General features: G+C 38.3%; 1 protein-coding gene across 6 annotated transcripts in view; it reads left to right on the top strand.

Moving 5' to 3' along the window:
- Positions 1-21,483, top strand: part of RNF180 (ring finger protein 180) — a 68,631-nt gene that overhangs the window by 21,247 nt on the left and 25,901 nt on the right. For 4 of the 6 annotated variants that reach the window (XM_081132650.1, XM_081132647.1, XM_081132648.1 and 1 more), the window contains exons 3-5: positions 5,355-5,450; positions 7,088-8,026; positions 10,861-10,896. In XM_081132650.1, the coding sequence (XP_080988776.1) occupies positions 5,355-5,450; positions 7,088-8,026; positions 10,861-10,896 (1,071 nt within the window). The remainder of the gene's footprint in view (positions 1-5,354; positions 5,451-7,087; positions 8,027-10,860; positions 10,897-21,483) is intronic. The other 2 variants (XM_081132651.1, XM_081132652.1) reach the window with 1 other exon arrangement.

Genomic DNA, 21,483 nt, shown 5'->3' with positions numbered 1-21,483 from the left:
TAGCAAGAATGGATGCAGGGAGACTGCCATTAAGAGAGGCTTGCTTTCTTTCTTTCTTTCTTTCTTTCTTCCTTTCTTTCTTTCTTTCTTTCTTTCTTTCTTTCTTTCTCTTTCTTTCTTTCTTTCTTTCTTTTTCTTTCTTTCTTTCTTTTTCTTTTTTTTATTCATTCCCTTTTGAATAAAAAGTTTTCACCTTCGAAGTACCTTCTCAAAATACAAATAGAAAAACCAAGCAGTTTAACAGAATTTGATTGCTGTATATTTGTAATACTTTTAATTAGTAATGTTAATCTAAATGACCTTTTTGTTATCTGCTCTTTTCCTGTAGTGTTTATAACTGGAGTAGCTAAATAATATATTTGGCTTACTTTTAATGAATTAGCTAAGGGAATGTTAGTGCTAACATTGGAAATATTGTGTTGAACATCTTTCAAAACGTTGGGTAATAACATTAAATTGTTTATGTCAACATTTTACATTTAATGTGTTCTGCATAATTAAAAATCTTATCATTAAATGATAAAAGATAATGTATAACATTTATAATTTTAAAATTAAATGAAGTTCTCCTACACAGCAACTGAACACACTCTCTACCCTTCAACACAAAAATAAAATAATAGTGCATTAGCTCCCCCTGCTGTTTGAACAGATTATTTCGTCTACAAAAAAAACACGTGTATGTATATTTTTATATATTTTTTTTATTGATTTCAGAGAAAGGAAAGGAGAGGGAAAGAGAGATTGAAACATCAATGATGAGAGAGAGTCATTGATCGGCTGCCTCCTGCACACCGGGAATCAAACCCCGATCCCCTGGATCATAGGTCAATGCTCAACTGCTGAGCCATGCGGGCCAGGGTAGAAAATGTTCTATCAACATTTTTCTGGCAGCATTATGTTAAATTGTTAGTTACTTTCTCTTTCCTTCCTCCTCACCCAATGTGATAAATTTGAGACATGAAAACCTGTGTAGTAGGATTTTTTAAATCCTAATAATACAGTTTTTCTGATTTTCAATTTAATTTTTTTCCCAAGGAGATAACCTGTCGTGTCCCTACTACAAAAGCTTTAAGTTCTTCAAATCGGGCTGCTTCCAGTTTCATCATTCGTCTTAAAATACACCCATTGGAACTTGTTTTATCACATATTTGTGTGTTTTTTAAAATTATGTGACCATAGACTTATAAACTTAATAGTTGATACATCCCATTTTACTTGTAAAATTATATTGGAAGTAAATAACATGAATGTCATATACAATTTTTTTCCTAAGGCTTTGTGGTGCCTTTTAAAGAATAGATGGTTTTAATTTTGATGAAATCCAGTTGATCATTTTTTTCTTTATAGTTATTGTTTTTGGGTCCTGAGATTATTTTCATTTCTATGCAGTGTTTTCTAGTTTTCAGTGGATAGGTCCTGTATATATTGTGTCAAATTTACACCTAAGTAGTTTGTGCATTTTACACTATTGTGAAATTTTTCATTCTCCCATCATACAGAGAGACGGCATACAAGAAATTGTATAATGACAGTGTACACTGAAATTACGCTAACTTTTTAATTTAACAGTTTTCTTTGGTGAATTCCTTAGTATTTTTTCATATTACATTGTCTGAATAAAAAAGTTATTTTGTTCTTTTTAAAAATTGTGCAAAACGTAACATTTACCACTAGTGATATTTAGGAAACTTACAATGTTGTGCAGCGGTCACCGCTGTCTAGTTTCAGAACCTGGCTTCATCGCCCCGGGGAAGCCCTTGCTCATTCCGCAGCCGCTCTGCCCCTCCCCGCCCCCACACCCTGGCGACTGCCAGTCGTTCTGTCTTTACGGATTTGCTGACCGGATATTTCATACAAATGGAATCATGCAGTATGGAACCTTCTGCGTCTGGCTTCTTTCATCTAGCGTATTTTCCAGGTTTATCCATGCTATAGCAGGCGTCAGTATTTCATCTCTTTTTACAGCTGAATGATATTTCATCATATGGATATGCCACCTTTTGGCTGTTGTCAATAGTGCTGCTGTGAATATTTGTGCACAAATTTTTCTTTGGACATGTGTTTTCGGTTATTTTGGGCACACACCCAGGAGTAGATTTGTAAGGCCAGTTAGTAATTCTGTGTTTAACTTACTGAGGAACCACGGAACGATTCTCCACGGCGACTGCATTGTTTTCCATTCCCACCACAAGCGTGCGGGTTCCAGCTTCCCTGCATCCTCACAACACCGACTTTCTGTTTTCTTCATTATTTTTTTTATTTTTTATTGTAGCCATCCTGGCGGGTATGAAGTTGTTCAACCGGCATGTTCTTTATTTCTTTGTCTTGCCATATGTTCTCATGTGGACCCTCACAGTGCAGAATAGAAATGGCGAGTGAAGACATTGTATATCTAATCTTAGAGTAAAAGAATTGCCTTTCACCATTACAAGTTTAGCTGTGGGTTTTTCAAAGATGTCCTTTATCAGGCTGAGAAAGTTCCTTTCTGTTCTTAGTCTCCTGAGAGTTTTTGTCATGAATGGGTGCTAAATTTTATCAGATGGTTTTCCTACGTGTGTTGAAATGTTCTTCATGTTTTTCTTCCATATTCTCTTCGTATGTTGAATCATATTGAGTGACTTTTGTCAGTCTTATTTATCTTTTCAGAGAACCAACTATTAATTTTTCTGTTGTCTTTTTGTTCCCTGTTTCATTTATTCCCACCCTAATTTTTAATCATTTCCTTCCTTTTGTTGACTTTGGGCTTTATTTGTTCTTCTTTCTCTAGTCCCTAAGATGTGATGTTAGATTATTTGAAATTTTTCATGTTTCTTGAGGTAGGCCTGTTCTGCTACAAGCTTTCCTCTTAGTACCACTTTTGCTGCATCCCCCAAATTTTGGTATGTTGTATTTTCATTTTCATTTGTCTCTATGTACTTTTTTATCTTTTATTTCTTCTTTGACCCAATAGTTGTTCAATAGCATGTTGTTTAATCTCCACACATCGGTTGTTTTCCAGCTTTTGTAGTTTATTTCCAGTTCCATACCTCTGTGGTTGGAAAAAATGCTTGGTATCATTTCAGTCTTCTCAAATTTATTGAGACTAGTTTTGTGCTCCCAGATTTGATCTCTCCTTGAGAATGTTCCATGTATATTTGAGAAGAATGTGTATTCTGTGGTTTTGGGATGCAAAATTCTAAAAATATTAAGTTCATTTGTTCCGATATATCATTTAAGGCTGATATTTCCTTATTGACTTTCTGTTTGGATGATCTATCCGTTGCTGCCAACAGGGTATTCAGGCCCCCTACTAAATTGCGTTTTTGTCAGTTTTTCCCTTTAGGTGTGTTAGTAATTGCTTTATATATTTGGTATACTCCTAGGTTGTGTGCATATATATTGATAAATGTTATATCTTCTTGATGAATTGTCCCCTTTATCATTATAAAATGGCCATCTTTGTCTCTTGTTACCTTTTTTATCTTGCCTAGTTTTAGTTTTGTAATGGTGAGAGCATGCCTAATACTGAGTACTCTAGCATTGCCAGATTCAATATTTTATTTTTATTTGAATCAATTTTTAAGTAAAATTTTAATTTTACAAGTATAATATATTCTCCCATTAAAACAACCATGGAAAAGTTAAAGTTTCCTTTTAGATGCTTTTTAATATTTGCACATATATATGTTTCCATAGAAAAGTATAATACTGTCTTTTAGGCTGTATATGCTTTTAATATCATAATACAGAATGTGTTATCTCTCACTTGCTTTTTCAAAAAAAAAAAACAAAAAAACTCTACACACCAAACAATATGTATTAGCGATATGTCTTATTAGCACAAACAAATCTACATCACACTCCTTATTTGTCATGGTGCTTTTTCAGTGAGAACAGAAGTTGGCCTCATAGCTCATCCTCTGAAAAGCTGCAAATGCTTTTCATTTTTGCCTGGCCTTTCCAGCCATCCTGCTGTGTCGCCCTGTTTCCCTCTGCCCCAAATACTGCTCTTGGCTGGAGACACACAGTCTTCAACTCCACTTCTAATGGTTTCCCAGAGCCCTTCTTGCTTCGCGTCTCCACCACTTTGGCATGGACCACTCTCTGTGTGGTCTTATCTATTATGTACCTAGATACAGCATGCTGTTGTTTCCCTCATGAATCTTTCAGAGATTCCACTCAATTTCTGGTTCATTGAAATCTCCCCATCTGTATTTTCTAGTTTAGCTATTGATTCTTTTATTTTTAAATATATTTTATAGGTTTGTGGTTTAAAAGGGAGAATACACTGGTATATGTACTCACCTTGCCATTTTGAAACCAAGAATTAAATCCCTCTCTGCCTGAGTGAATTTTCCCTATTACCATTTTGTGAGAATCTATAATCAAATAAACTTCGGAATGTTTGCCTGACACTCTGGTGAGGAGACGTGTGTTAGGGAGCAGTGCGGTGATTGAGCTGGAAGTTATTCCTAGCGTTTCCTCTTCTCTCCCTAACCTTGCTTCCATTCAGTGATACCCTCTTCATATCGCCTGGCCTCTCTCCTCAGCCTCACTATTGACGTGGAAAGTTGCATTGTGTTGACCAGAATTGGAGTTCAGGCATCACAAATAAGTCTATAACATTTTTCTTTGGCCAACTATAAACTCTTCCCACAGACTTCCTATTTGCCAGTGAAATATTTTCAAAGTGTGCTGTGGATTTTAAAGCATTAGAATTGGAAGAATTTCAAACCTTTTAGCAAAAGTTTTCTTTTAACATTATAATCCTGAGTGTGGTTTAGCACTGATTATTGTTTATGGTGTATAAAATGCCATTGTGCACAGTGTATAAGATAATGAAATGTGATCTAGCATGCATTAGTAGCTTTTTGTTGTTTATTTGGGGCTTTTCACTGCCTACTTGATTGCCCCTCACCCGCACCCCTTTGCACTTTTCTTGGTCATCTTGATAGAGAGTATGGCAACTCCTTTATTCTGTCATTAGTAGGATCCAGATAAAATTAGAGACTGAAGGCAGGGGAAAGTTGTCATGAATGGCACTGTTTTTCTCACAAACACACAGGAAAAAGAATAGAGCACTGGTTTGTCCACTGAGTAACGTACCAATAAATATTAAATTTAATTGATGAACTCAATAAAATGGAGGGCTTTTTTTGTTTTAAATTCACAGGTAGTTATTCCCTGAATATATATATTTTTTGTCTTTGTGGGCTTGTTTTTGGAGATGGGAGTGAGGTGAAGAGGCTGGTAGTGTCTATTTCCTTCCTAGCTAAAGTTGAATTTATATTTTTGTGTTTTATTTAAATATGAAATCTGTGAAATAAATTCCAAACTAGTAAAAACTAATATCATGCATTTTGATATAACAGGATAGCTATGACTCAGCTGATGATCACGATGCTTGTCGTGTGTGGCACATGAACATAGAAGCCCTTCCAGAGTGGATAAACTGCCTAATACAAAAGGTAAGTTCTTAGAGTCGGAGTGAGATTAGGAATATGTTTCCTCCAGAATGTTTTGTTCCTTATTTGAGAGCTATTTTTTCTTGGATGCATTGTTTTAACAGACATGAAAGGCTATGTAACTATTTTTTTAAATTGTATTTTTCTAAGGAGACTTGACTTGGGGTGGTGAACACATGCAACACACAGAAGCTGTGTAGTTCCTGATGACACCCACTGGCTTCTTCACTATTCCTGGTGCTTCGGTACTTTTCTGCCCTTGAACTGTGTGCACACTTGGTACTTCCCTTTGCTTCAGAGCTCTTCCCACAGATACTCACCTGTTCCCTCAGATAAAGGCCTTGATTCAGTGAGGCATTGCCTGGCCTTACGTGTCATTGGCCCTCACTGTTACCACTCTTCACACCTCCTTTCTTCCTTCTCTGCTGTATTTACCTATCTATAATTTACACAGACACAAACTATAAGTAATACGTAGGACTTATAACTGTGCATAACTTCATCTTACAGATATAAATATATGAATCATTATACACATACATATATGCACTCTTGTCAATTTCCCGCTCCCCTTCTAGAATATAAACTCCATGAAGTCAAGGCTTTTTATATTATGTTTATTACTGTATCCCCAGCACCTACAACAGTATCTGTTGAGTAAATGAGATATCCTATATATATATTACTCATGAATGCACACACAAAATAAACTGGATCAAATATTGGCACAGTAAAAATCAAAATACCACATTTTAAGGTTCTCTAATGAAATATTTTAAGAGCAAGCACTCACCTTGTTAACAGTATGCTGTCATTCTTTCTCACAATTCAAGACACTTAATTCTTAGAAAACTCTAAGTAATGTGATTTTTAGAAAACTATAGTTGTCTTTCTCTGCCTACTAGCCAATATTTTTTTGTTGCTGTTATTAAACAATAACATTTGATAGCTGTTCCTGCATCCATGCTGACATTGTAATGATTTCCTGCGGAAACACCACTGTGGTGCTTGTAAGTGTCCTGAACTTGGCAAACTGTATCAGAACACTGCAGATGTTCCACTCTCGCTGTTGAAAAGATCATTTTAAGCCAGCACATCAGTTTTGAATCTGAGTATGGAAAATACTCTACCTGATGTGTGCAGCCAGTAGGTTTGGGTTGTATGTAGAAAGGCAGGGAAAGCTTGATTCTGGCGGTTGGGAAAGTTCCCTCCCACAGTGCTTGGTATGCAAGAAGTGTATCAAAACAGACACTTTTCTGGGAGATTTTACTTGCAAATTAAGCTCTGTAGACTGATGTGCTTCCTGGTTCCATAGTGGATTTTTCTTTTCATGAGTTCACACTGTATCCATGTTCAACCTCTTGTTTAAAGAGATTCATTTAGAATTCTTAGGAGTATTGTTTCAGTGGGCATGAAGTGCAGTGTGCATCGTTCTAGAACTTTGGAGCGGCTTATCTCTGTTTTATTAGAAAGCTTGTTTCCATTTACTGTTCTGTCTACTAATCAGAAAACAGAAAGCCAGCCGTTTCTGTGGCATAGAAACTTTCATGTGGTTTGCTTAAAAAAAACAACACAACTCCCATTCTTTTTGATGAATTTACAGTGAGCTCATTGTCTTTACCTTCCTTTATTACCTGTAGGCCCAGTGGACGGTGGGAAAACTGAATTGCCCTTTCTGCGGGGCCCGCCTCGGGGGCTTTAATTTTGTCAGCTCTCCAAAATGCGCCTGCGGCCAGCGCGCAGCTGTGCATCTCTCCCGGAGCCGGACCGACTGCCAGCCCGCGCGGGCGGGCCGCCTAACGACACCGCCGCTCAGACACTCGCCACATCCTAGAGTTCAGTCAGGTGGCGGCTCGGAGACACTGCTCACAGGTGGCGCCTTCAGAAACAGAAACCGCAGGCCTTCGGCCATGGCACAAAAGAGTCACGGGCCCGGGCGACTAACAGAGGCCCTCTGCCTGGAGGTCGGGTGGGCGCCTTTGCAGGTCAAGAAGGAAAAGCTGCTCTTCAAAGCGTCCGACTCCAAATGCCAGCTTTTTGTTCCCCAGCTTGGGGCTGGCACCTGCCCCCGGAGAGCTCTCCATAGAAAATCGCACAGCTTGGATCTGAGCATCAGCGAGAAGCTGACTTTCTTGCCCACGTTCTGTGAAATCCGGAGCAAGACTGCGGCCCACCCCAGGCTGAGGGAGGTGCCGTCGGAGCCTGGCAAGCTCGGCCGCCCCTTTCCCGTGGCATCAGGCCTGGATCCTGACACGCCGCTGCAGAGGTTTTCAGCAGCTCCGCGTGAGACCCAGGCACAGAGACAAAGAGGAGAATTGCAGCTTGCTCTGGAAGCTTCTGCAGCGTACGCGGAGTGCGCTGGCTCTGACAGCCTGGCTTTCCTGGTGGACCTACCCTCGGGCGGCAGGAGCGCGCTGGAGGCCTCGGACCAGGAGGAGCGCCTGTCCCCGCTGCACTTCTTGCGCTCGGGCAGCTTTTCGTTGGGGGCCATTAATCAGAGGCTCAGTAAGAGGGAGAGGAGCAAGTTGAAGAACCTGCGAAGGAAACAGCGAAGGCATGAAAGGTGGTTGCAGAAGCAGGTACGTTTTTTAAAGAGTTTTACTGAAAATTCTATATTAGGAATGTTGAGGCTTGGGGAGAGGAGCTAACTTTGAACACCTGTGTTATCTAAAACCTTGGTTTTGATCATTTTTGAAGCATTCTGTCTAGGTGAACTTGATGCAGCTCTGTCGTAATTGACATGCTTACCTCTGCCTCTGTGGTTGCACGTTTAGAAAATCTTCTTTTGTGAAGTTTTTCCCAGTACTGTTAATATTTTAAAGGAACAGTAACCTCCATGATATTGAGACTAGATTGTCATACACGTTTTTAAATTTATTCGAGTTAGGATTTTATTTTGGGTTAAGTTGGGGCAAAAAAGTTTCTCTAAGTAAATCTAATCTAATGACATTCATTCCCTTTCATCACATTTAGCTTAAATGGATATTTTCCAGGAGCCTTATTTGATTATGTGCCCGCATGGTCCAGATGTGGTTAACTGTGTGACCTTGTGAACATAATCCGAAGGATAATCGACCCTTCCTGTGGTTTTATAAGAGAGTATGCCTGTCTTTGGTTTAAACTTCTATACCCATAATGATATGTTCAAGGGTGGGGTGTGTGAAGGGACTGAGCAGTGAATGTTGGGTGCTGAGGACAGCAATTAAAGCCAATGGGTGAGATGCTCATGGAAATTTGGAAGTTTGAGGACTAGTATATTTCTATATAAACTTTATTTTTGCAAATGGCCTTTATTATTTTCTTGCTCACAATAGATAGTAGTCCTAATTCATCAGTATGTTGAATATTAACGTCCTCAGAGCTAAAATGTAGAAAGCGGCAACTTTACATAGCAGTTCATTCTTTCAAAAACAGTTAAATGAACTCATTGTTGCTTATGATCCCAGTCACAGACTGAACAAAATAAAGTTACTGCATTGAGTGCTTCGATAAGGTTAGGTCCTTGTCATCTGTCAGTGAGGTAGTACAATTATAGTAATAGGTAACTTTATTTATTTTTGACTGATTAACTGACAAGAGCATTCCAGGTTGCTTTATTTGCACATGATAGTGTAATGTGGCATCAAAGCATGTATTGTAGAATGGATAAATGAGTAAATTTAGCACCATTATAAAATACTTTATAGTTTAATTTGTTAAAGCTATAAAATTCAAAAATATTATTGAAAAGTTGACCTAAACCTAGATAAATTGGAGATGATTATATGTTAAGTGAATATTCAGAAAGAATACCTTAAAAGCAGTGTGGAAGGCTCTAAAGTAATTCTCTAACAAACAGGAATTTAAAAGAAGTATTAAAACTGTACTTGCTCCCTACTGTAAGTATACACAAATTACATACTTGCAATTTTTAAAAATGTATTTAATTCTTAGGTTGGGTACTTCTGAAACCTCACCTATCTTATTGATCATTTTCCAGCAGGGAACACTTTTACAGTTTAGAGCAAAGCAAGACCAAAGTTAATGGACTTTTTTTCCCCTTAATGGTTACTTTCATTCATTCACACACATGTGATTTAACCCATCTGCTTTGTTAAATTGATCACAGTGAGTGAGCCTTAGACCTGTGACAGGTCAATATAGGGAGTGACATGGTGGGATCCTAATAGGTTTCGTTGGTTGCACAAGAGCTACAGGCCCATGCCCAATGTCTCCTAGCAAAGAAAATTTAACATAGAAATGACATGAGTTAGGGATCTGAGTGTACATCTTGGTTTGAGCCAGAAAGAACAAAAATAAATTTTAACAGTCGGCTTTGCTAACTCAAACAAAAAGATAAATTCTGAAAAGAGTTAATGTTTGAGATAAGTTAATGGCTTAGCAGTTTGGTTCATCCCATGTTTAATAAAGATTAGTTAAATCTGTAAGCATTTATTAAATATTTAGTATACCATGCCTTTGTGTAATTTCAGTACAGATCCCCCCCTTTTTTTTAATGTGGAAAATAAGCATACACAGCATAAAGAAAAAGTTTTTGTTATTAATGATAACTTTTTTAAAGTTTAAAATAATTGGTTGGGAAATATAGATTTCTGACTTTCATTTGGCATTTTTAATGATTTGTTTTTGTGCAAACTATATATACGTCTGTGGCAGATACCATTGTAGAAAATGTTCATGACGTTACAAAAATTTATTGAAATTTTTGAAGCTTAGGAATATAAATGAGACTGATATTGAAGCAGAAAATACAGCCAGTTTTCAGTGGTTTTGTTTGGCAAATGTTAATTGAGCATCTCCTTTGGGGAAAGACAGTGCTGAGCTACATTCAGCCAGCAAGCCTTTTTAAATTCAGCATAGTCTTTTGGGTTGTGTGTGTTTTTTAATTATCATGCAGTAAAATTGATTGATGCTTGGAATTCAGCTCTATGGTTTAAACACATGTCTAGATTCATATAACAGCCACCACATGGGGATACAGACAGTTCCATCAACCCCCAATCTCCCTTGTGCCTTTATAATTATGCCTTGATTATATCTTTATAATCACACCCTTGTCCCATCCTTAATCCCAGAAAACCACTGTTCTATTCTCCATTACTTTAGTTTTGCCTTTTTGATAATGTTATAAAATAATAACATAATGTTTTAAAATTAGAATCATGTAGTATATAATGTCTTGAGACTGGCTTCTTTTACTCAGCACAGTTGCCTGTGAGATTCACCCAAGTTGTTACATATACCTGTAGTTCTTTTTTATTGCTCAGTAGTATTCCATTGTATGTATTACCACAGGTTATCCATTCAGCTGTTGAAGGATAAGTGGGTTGTTTCAGGTTTTGGCAATTATGAAAAGAGCTGCTATAAACATTCATATATAGGTTTTTGTGTAAACCTGTTTTCATTTCTCTAGGGTAAATACCCAGGAGTGGGATTGCTGAATCATATGGTAAGTGTATGTTTAACTTTATAAGAAACTGTCAAATTGTTTTCTTGCCTGTAGCTTTGTAGTAAGTCATGTTGCCGGGCACTGTGATTCCTCTGACCTTACTGCTCTTTTTCTGAATTATTTGAGTATTCTAGTTCCTCTGCATTTCCACACAAAGTTTAGAACAGGCCCTGTTTCTCTTTACAAAAAATAACCCTGTTAAAATCTATATAATCAACTTGAGGAGAACTGAGAGCTTTACTATGTTGATTTTTCTAGTCCATAAACAAGTTACTTCTCACTTTCTATTTAGCTCTTCATTTTTTTTTTTAATCAATATTTTGCAGTTTTCAGCATTGGGAACCTGTGCATGTTTTGTTAGATTTATAACTAAGTATTTACCTTTTGGTATTATTGTTAATTTTTTTAAAAAATTTGGTTTACTGTTGTATATTCCTAGTGTGTAGAAACACAGTTGACTTGTATTTTAACTTTGTATCTTGTAATATTAGTAGCACAGACCTTTGACGTCCTTTATCAAATTTATCCCTAAGTGCTCATATTTTTATAATGTTGGTTAGTGGTATTGTTTTATCACATTTTAATTTCTAATTGTTCATTGACAATATATAGAAATAAATGGAAATAAATTGTTTATGTTGATCCTATATCCTACAAACTTTCTAATCTCACCTATTAGGAATAGTAGCTTTTTGGTAGATTCTATTGGATTTTCTACTTAGATGATCATGTTGTCTGCAAATAAATACAGCCTGACTTCTTGCTATCTAGCATGGATCTTACCTCTTTTGTGCTATTGAGTTAGCTAGAATGTCCAGTACAATGTTGAGTAAAAGTGGTGAGAGCAGACAACTTTGTCTTTTTCCTGATGTTAGGAGGAAAGCATCAGCCTTTCACCATTAAGTATGTTAGTTGCAAGTTTTTTGTAGGTGCTTTTTATCAGGTCAAGGAAGTTTCCTTCTAGTCCTAGTTTGCTGAAAGTTTTATCACAAATGGATGTTGATCTTCTCAAATGCTTTTTCTGCATCAGTTGTGATATGATCATGTGTTTTCAGTGTTAATATTGTTTATCAAATATTGAGCCAGTCTTTCATTCCCACAGTAAATACCACTTTATTATGTTGTATTTTTCTTTCTATATATTGCTGGATACTGTCTGCCAATATTTTTAGAGGATTTCTTCCCTAACCCCACCCCTGTCTGTAAGTGAAGGATATTGGCCTGAAATTTTCCGTATTTTTATACTCTTTGGTTTTGATATCAGGGTAGTACTTGCCTTATGAAATGAGTTAGGAAGTGTTCTTTCCTCTTCTATTTTCTGGAAAATATTTGGAGAATTGATATTACTTTTTAAAAGAATTTGGTAATGAAACTATCAGGGCTTGAAGAATTTTTTTAGAAGATTTTTAACTGTGGATTTAATTCATTTAATAGTTATAGGACAATTCAGGTGATATATTTCATATTGGGTAAGTTTTGGTGGTTTGTTGTTTTCAGTGAATTATCTGAGTTTTTGAAATTTTATGTGTAGTGTTGTTTATATTTCTTTATTATACTGTTATTGTCTGTTGGGTCTGTAATGATATCTCTCTTTCCAATCATGATAATAACCTTTAGTATCTTTTCTCTCTCTCCCACACCGCCGCTCTCTCTTTTTTGTGTGTGTGTAATTTTGCTAGAGGTTTATCAATTTTACTGACATTTCCATAGAACCAACTTAGAGTTTCAGTTATTTTTCCTATTTTTTCTATTTTCAAAGTCATTGGTTTCTGCCCTTACCTTTATTACTTACTTTCTTCTGCTTGTTTTAACTTTATTTTCCTTTTCCTTATAAAATTTTTTATGGTAGAAACTTGCATTATTAATTGGAATCTCTTTTTTGTCATCTAAGCATTTAATATGACTGCATTTGCTACATCCTTTGACTTCTTGATCTCTCCCGCTTCTAGTGTCTGATCTCTTTCTTTAGCTTGTGGCCTCCTTTTAGCAATGAAATCATTCCACCTCTGATTCCTTTGTTACATCTTCTCTTTGACCTATCTAAGGTCCCTTGTGATTATGTTAGGCCTACCTAGATAATCCAAATTCATCTCTCCATTTTAAGGTTCTTAATTTAATCACAGCTGCAAAGTCCCCTTTGCCACGTAAGGTAACATATTCATAAGTTCTGGGGATGAGGAAATGGACATCTTTGGGGAACCATTTTTCTGCCTATCACATCTTACTGTATATACACTGGGTACTTCTCTGACTTCTTTACTTCATTTAATTCTACATCATTTTATGAGGTGATTTCTATTATTATCACCATTTTACAGATGGGGAAACTGAGGATCAGAGAGGTTCAATAACTTCCTTAGGCTCACAGACCTAGCATGTGGCAGGTCTAGATCCCAAAGTGCATGCTTTCATCATCATCATACCACAGAGGATTTTTTTTTTATTTCCCCCTCACATATTTTGCTGTTTGGTGATTCAGAAAACACTGTAGTATCATATACCTTAATTATTCACTCATCCTCCTCTGCATTTAAGTGATGCCCGCTGGGTAGTTCACCATGTGCTGGAAACGGTACACTAAGTATTGAGGATGCAGAAATGAATAGAATACAGTCCTTCCCCTTGGGGACTTTTGAGTGAGTGGGGAAGACACATGTGAACCTCAGCGGTCTCCTCTCTCATACATTTGCAGAAATGCCATAGGATTGGTTTGACCAAAAACTTGAGATGCCATTGGAAGTCCCAGAGCAGTCACAAAAAAAGCAAGCTTGCTTGGGGGAGGGAGGGCAGGAAGATTGGGCAGAAGTTGAAAGGTTGATGACAGAGAAGAGAGGAGAATTATGATGTAGTGGTCAGAAACCTACGTTGGATCGTGAGGATGCTACACAGCTGCTGGAGAGTTCTGAGTAGCTCCAGGCTGGGCCCACACTAGGAGCTCAGTCAGTGGCTGCTCAGTGAATGAACTGAACAAACAAATGGTGTATTCAATGCTTCAAGCATGGTAAATGATTTAAGGGAAGAGGCTAAGAGTCATTCTTAACCCTGCCTGGCTGTACCTTGAAATCCCATTAGGAGCTCTTAAAAACGCCACGCTTGAATCCCATCAGTGATGCTTTGGTTGGTCTAGACTGGGCATCGCTATGTGCATTTTTGTATATTACATATATATTACAAGTGATTCCTATGTGTAGTCAGGGTTTAGAATTATTGGAAAGAAGAGAGGTCAACACAAAGGAATTAGTGATTTAGAACTGAGTCGATAGGGTCCTTGGCAAATGATGTATTAATGAACAAAGAGAACAGATTCTGGTGGCCGTAACAGAGGAATGGCAGTTGTCACCAGGAAGCAGGCAGAAGAGGAATTGGGAGAAGAACCACATTGGAGAAGACAGAATATTTTCATCTTGTATTTTCCAACCTAATGTAGCTCCTTGCTTGTAGGAAAAGACAGTATAAATATCCATGTCCAAGTATATTCAGATAGCTTTTCTTAGTCTGGTATGAAGAAAATGAAAGTCCGACTAGGAGCAAGGGGGAGGGCGGGAATGGAATGGAGAGTTGTGGTGGTGAGAGTGATGATAGCAGCTGTTCACGTTCACTGAGCTTTAGTGTATGCTGGGCACAGTACGGGGTGTTTTACTTGTATTACCTGATTTTCATGAGCTGTTAGGCTGCTGGAGCATGGGGAAGCTCTGATGATGACAAAGTTTGGCAGCTAGAGAGGAACCTGAAGGCACCGGGGGAAAAGGAAATTGGGAAGTAGGAGAATAGCCAAGATACGTGCTATCCTTTCCCAAATTTTGTGTAAGGTCAACTTGTTTGGGGAAGGGTAAAACAGTCTTCAGCAGGCTAGTCCCAGAGTGACAGTTGAGCTTATCACATAGGGCTGGACCTGGTGCTCGCTGGGTTTGACAGCTAGAAGCAGGCTATGCCTCCAGCTCTTTTGGCCTCGGGTGCACTGGGAAGACTGTGCCTGATTTACATCCTAAACCTCTACTTTTGGCTTCATTTACCATGTTACCCAAGGTAGTCACTGCCCACCTGCTGTCTCCCTCATTGCCCCATTAAAAATCATAGTCACTTGCTGGCAGTGCCTCCGGGTCCTGTTCAAACCTCCTTAAAACTTGTCTGAGGCTGAGCTGTTCTTGCCCCCTCTCCTCACACCTGCGGCTCCAACTCTGTTGTTTGTGTTAGTTCTTAAGGTGACAGTGTTACCACAGCTGTTATTTTCTGTTTTCTTTCATTTTCTATGACTCCAATATTTTGTAATACATTGAAGAATCAGTTATAAATCGTACTACCCTAATAATGTAATTCCCTTTTTATTCATTGTTTTTGCTACAGAATCTTAGATCACTCACCTTTGTTCTCCTGGCTGTGAAGCTGCAGGCTTCAACAGATAATATAGGCAGGTATTCTTTTTCCTAAGGAGCTCCATTTAATACTTCATCAAAATAAAATTGAATATTTAATAATCCATGAGCAAAAATTTCTAGTAAAAAAAAGTACGTATCTGTGCTGCACTGGAATGTGCTACTCAGCTTTAAAATTCTGTGCTTTTTAAAATCCTCAGCCAAGGACATGTTCATTGATTTTTTTAGAGAGAGGGGAAGGAAGAGAGAGGGAGAAAGAAACATTGATCAGTTGGGGCAGGGGATAGAACCCACAGCCTAGGTATATGCCCTGACTGGGAATCAAACCCATGACCTTTCTGTGTCTGGGATGACACTCCAACCAACTGAGCCACACCAGCCAGGGCAACATTATATGCTTTTTTAAAAAGTTTATCTTTATTGTTAAAGGTATTACAGATGTTTCCCTTTTTCCCCCATTGCCCCCCCCCCCCCCCAAGGCCTTGACCAAACTATTGTCCGTGTCCATAGGTTAGGCATTTTTTAAGAAACTATGGAGTGCTAGTTTGTGAAAGTGGCATGGATCATCTCGTTTTCCAACACCAGAGGGCACCAAATTTTCTCTTGTAGCAAAATAGTAAAAATCATTTCTTTCCATCAAAGAATTTCATATATTGGGGTAGACTATGGAATGGCATATTTTTAGATTTTGAGAGATTAAGAAAAGTGAGTTGCGCTTTGTGAAAAAGAGTTTACAAATCATAGTAAGGCTTCCTCTTGCTGTGGTCAGCAAAGGCTGCTGGTGCTTTCACTAAGCTGCCTTTCAGGGTATTTATTATGTTTGTTAGAGGGAATGAAACAGCTACCTGTGATAATGCTTGGGGTAATTACTCTGAAGGAGCTGTAGATCCTCCATCTGTTCTGGTTTTCACTTTCAGGTGACATGTGCAGTTTTCTGGAAATAGGCATATCCCCTAAATTCGGGATAAAATCAACAGCAAAACTTGTGCTACAGAGTGGAGTGGGTGCTGGCAGAGGGGAGTGAAATGACTTAAGCCAGTATATCATTTCCCTCGAGCCTCCCTCGCCCCTTTTGGTCCAGGTTCTTCCCACTTCCTAGAAAATGATATGGGCTTTCATACATCTATAACCAGTCCCTCTATTTTGATTTCTCTACTCTGCATTCTCCATTTAAGAAGGTACTCATCTTTCAAGACTCAATTAAAATATTAGTCTCTGATCAACTTACGCAGGCAAGTTTAGCTGCTTCCCCAGCCCCTAGGCTCTGTAGAAGTGCCCTGATCACAGCAGGTAACGCACTGTGGGATTTGTACATGTCCCCGACTAGACTGTGGGCCTCTACAGGGCAGGGCCTGTGAGTTTTTCAACTTAATACTTCACAGGCCCAGCTATCACATAGGCAGTTAATAGCTGTTTGTTGAATGTGATATAAAGTGATTTCTAATTTCCTCCTTCTTTTCTTTCATGACTGAATTGGAATAGTTTGCTAAAGGTCACTCAGGAATCTTAAGTGGTCAAATCATGAAAAATAAAATGCCAGCTGAGAACAAGTGCAGTTGAGTGTATGCGTGTCAAAGTGGGAGGGGGAGCCTTCTCAAATGGAATAGTTTCTCTTAGTTTTATTAGATAAGAAATCCAAAAGTAGAGTTGTTTCTTTCAAAGCCAGTACTAAGACAGAGTGGTACTTGCAATAATGATAATAACTTTGTTTTTTTCTATTTTGAAAACCCTGAATTCTGAAACTGCTGTTTGTTAGCTGTGTGATTAAAAAGAGCAGAGTGCTAGGATCTTTACTTATATTATTTCTGATTTGCACAATAACCCTTTCACATAAGTATGCTTATTTTATAGACAAGGAAACTGAGGCTTAGAGAGGTAAATTATTTTAATCCAAGTCATTTAGCAAGTAAGTGGTAGCGTTGGCAAGAAAACTTTTGTTAATATTTTTAAATAATCACAAAAACGAAATGTATAATTTAACAATATGTTGTAATTGAATAATATTTCAACTATGACATATTAAAAGGATTGTTATTGTTATTGACATCAAAATAGTTTCTAAATAGCCGTAAAAGATTATTTTTGCCTATAGATTAATTATCCATTTATTTTCTAATCCAGCCACCACTCCCCCACCCCCAACACGCACACAGATTGGCATTTAGCAGTGTAGCTTCGCTGGGGTCAGTGCCAGTCAGCCTCACTTAACAGGGGTCGTCTTTCATCTACTGACTGCTAGTGTCTACCTTTGAGTTTCTCATACTTAGGGTTGTTGATATAAGTTTTTCATTTTAAGGGTACTTTCCTGCTTTTGCCTTTCTTTCTTTATAGATCAGCATGTCTGTGTAAGAGTTCCTGTGTGCCCACATGTTTCTGATATTCTAATTTTATAAAATATTTACTTTTTAGGTTTTCAATATATTGTGTAAATGATGATTTACTTTGTTCATTTCTTACCAAGCATGTTTATTCTTGCTGCTAAAGAAGCAAAGCCTGTTAAGAACAAGGACCCCTTAAAGTTTTACTTTCAAATAAAACTTGTCTTATATTTTTTAGCATTTATTAGAATATGTGCCTATATTAGGCTTGTTTCATATTTTATACTTTTCTCAAAAATGAGTTTGTTCTTTCTGAAAAGTAGCTAAGAAGTTGTAAAACTAAGGTCATTTTTGATTTGGATAGCTGAATAATGTAAATTTGTTGTTGATTAATTGACAATCAGTGAGTCCTTCTATTCATTAAAATAAAAATATTCAGCATTGTAACCCCAGCTGGGTGGCTCAGTTGGTTGGAGCATCGTCCTGTATATCAGAAAGGTTGTGGGTTCAGTTCCCAGTAGGCCACATACCTAAGTTGTGGGTTGAGGTGAGTACAGGAGGCAACCAGTCAGTGTTTCTCTCTCACATCAATGCTTCTTTCTCTCTCCCTTTCTCTCTCTCTAAAAATCAATAAAACATATACTTAGGTGAGGTTAAAAAAATATTCAGCAATCTAAAATTAAGAATCTGAGGAAGATGATATTTTGCATAAAAACTGTTCAGAAATAAAAGCTTTGAAGTACTATTAAGGGCAGTTAATGTTTGTGAAATTTAAGGTATCTATATATGTGTATGTATGCATGTCTATGTAAACACACTTTTTATGCAAATAACAAATAGGAACATTTTCCATGAGTTGTTTCCCAAGTACTATGACTTCAGCAGAAAATTGAAACTTATCAACTGCTCAGTTTTATAAAGAAAGTCAAGATGACAGGTTGTAAAGTCAAGCTTTATTCTGTATTGCAGCTGAATTAATCATAATCTTTGAAACAGTTGCAGATCTTTTGATAGTCCCTAGAGGACCAAAATTAATACACAGCTTTGCATTGTAGAACTTAGTAGGGTTAGAGCGTGGCTGCAGAAGTCACCCAGTGAGTAGACTGGCAGAGCCGGGGATAACAGCACTGTAATGAGGGCGTGGCAGTGTCCACATGAGTGCCAGGCTCTCAACAGGCGAGACTGGGTGGAAGGCCAGGAGTAGGCCAGGCTGGCATGTGGTGAGGATGAAAAATGTCCAGAAAGAAGAGAAAATAGTTACTAGGCATAGCGGTAGAGCTTCAGGGGAAAACCTGGTGACACAGAGGTCAGTCAGGTTAGGGCCTGGGAAGGAATCAGAGACCCACAGAGGGACTCAGTTTCTGCCCTCGGACTCCCTTTCCCGAGAAGATTGGGGTGAACAAGGCAGCATCTGCTTTGCCCAAGGAGCACAGTAGGGAACCTTGTCAGGTGGCAGTGGGAGGGGAACAGAACATGGCCCCAGTTCCAGTTGGACTACATGTGAAGGCAGATTAATTTAATTGAGCCTATTGAAATCATTGATTTTTACCGTAGCCATGAATCAGAATTGCTCTGACCCTAGAGCTGGAAGGTAGTCGTACATTCTGCATGTATAGGAACGGCTAAAACAAAAGGAATCGTGTGGTGTGTTTTTAATGTCTTGACGCTACATGGTTGTCAGAATTTCTTTTTGCAGAGTTCTCCAAACTCTTTTGACTTGAAAGATTGATTTCTTGACTAAATTGACCTAACTTTGTTTCCTGACTCAGTAACGGGTTAAAAGTTGCCTCCTGAGAAACGCTGCTTTGAAGGTTGCGGGTAGATGGAGACTGTGCCTCTTTGTCTTGGAGCACGCACCACGTGCCGCTGCTCGGAACAGTCGGTTTGCAAGTGTTAACAGCCATTTCATTTGCTCCCTTCTCCACGCTGCACAACAGTCCTTTCAGGAGAATAATCATAGCACTTGGCAGAAAAAATAAACAAGGGGCCCAAGCGAAGAATCCTTTCAATCCAGGTGCAAGCCCCTGCCATGTGTCAGGCCCTCTGCTAGGCACTGGAATACAAACCTAGGGCATCGAAGAGAGAAGAATGGAAATAAAGTATAATACTGGGCATCTTAGAGGGTGCCGTGGGGTACAGAAGAGGAAGGGATCAGTTAGCTCTACCTGAGAAGACTGAAAATGTTTCACAGGAATTGACAAGTGCAGGTGGGTGGTTACAGAACAGCCGCAGAGGTGTACGTTATAGCCGAGGGATGTAGTCAGTGATATCCTAATGCTATGTGTGGGGCTAGGTGCCTACTGGAAATGTCAGGGGTTGAGGATTGTCTGGCCACTGTGCTGTACATCTGAAACGAAAACAGAATAATATTGAGTGTAAACTGTAATTGGAAAAAAAAAAAAGATGATTTTAGGTCATGAGCCCAAAGAATATAATGACCGTAATCATAAGTATTTGAGGTACATTGCAAGATAATAAAAAATGGTAAACAAAAGAAAATGTTTCACAGGACACGTGATGCTTGAGCAGAGTCTGGTAAATGAGATGTGATCTTGGAAGATGAAAGGTTTTTGTTCATTAGACAAGGTGACAAGAGCAGTCCAGACACTGAGAGCAATGCAGAGAATAGTACAGAAGCACCAGTGAGCCTCGCTCTTTCTCTGAACCTCACATAATTCAGTATAGACAAAAGACTGGTAACCTTGTCGGGAGAACTCAGTGACAGGCTTGTAGTCCGTGCTCAGGAGACTTTTTGGCAACAAAGAGGCCCTGATGGCAGGTTTACATTTTAGAACGATTACTCTTCTTAGCATATTGTGGAGACTGAGATAGTTGTCTGGAAACTAGGAGATCAGAAAGTAGAATATCAACCAATCTGGTGAGGACTTTAAATAAGACAGTATATGTAGGAATGGAGAGAAACATAAGAGAAATGGCAGAGGGAACTAAACCAATATGCAATTTAGGAAATATCCTTCAGTGTTGAAATGCTTACTTCAAACCTGAATCATCCAGAGATATACTGATTGGTTATAGTAGGAACTGAAACTTGACCATCCTTAGTTACCCATTCAAGCACCATAACACTAGGAGAATTGTCTCAGCCACAGATTATTATAATTTTGGCTGAGTTTGATATTATTAGTTAATAATATGTTTATATCTTCCGATTTGTTTCTAGAAAGATTTGAGGAATATAAAAATACATATATGATTATATTTTTAAGTAAAGAAATCTGGAGGATAGCAAGAATAGCTAAGATAAGATGAAGCTAAGGGTGAAATTAATACACAAAACTTACACAGCCAGTACAGTAAGGGAAATGACTTACACAGTTCATGAAGTAAAAACTAGTGGCTTTGGAAACCAGTATTTTTAGTACTGTTGGGAAGTCCTCTCCCTTAAGCCTCTCATAAAAAGGACTTTTGAAGTAGAGAACCATATTCTCAGTGGCTTTTTGTGTAGTAAGTAGAAAAATAAATTTTGGAAAGCTGTATTTATAATGAGCCTTAATGTAAGCCCATAGTCACATGCCCGATCTGCAAGGAACCAAAGCATCATCAAGGTGTAGAGCTCCATCCATTCATCCAGGGAGCCTTTGAGTACCTATCTTACGTCGTGTTGTATGCTGAACACTGGGATACAACCAAGAGCCCAAAGGCAAGGCCGCTGCCCTGGACGGAGCTCAGTCTAAAGACATTGAGACGTTAAACAGGTAAATACTATGCAGCGTAAAGAATGTTATAGGGCCCGGCCAGCCGTGGCTCAGCGGTTGAGCATCGACCTAGGATCCAGGAGATCACGGTTCGATTCCTGGCCAGGGCACATGCCCGGGTTGTGGGCTCGATCAGTGACTCTCTCATCATTGATGTTTCTGTCCCTCTCTCTCTCCCTC

This window comes from Miniopterus schreibersii (genome assembly GCF_964146895.1).
Source record: "Miniopterus schreibersii genome assembly, chromosome: 3".
Lineage (NCBI taxonomy): Eukaryota > Metazoa > Chordata > Mammalia > Chiroptera > Miniopteridae > Miniopterus > Miniopterus schreibersii.
This window is presented reverse-complemented; position numbering and strand designations above follow the sequence as displayed.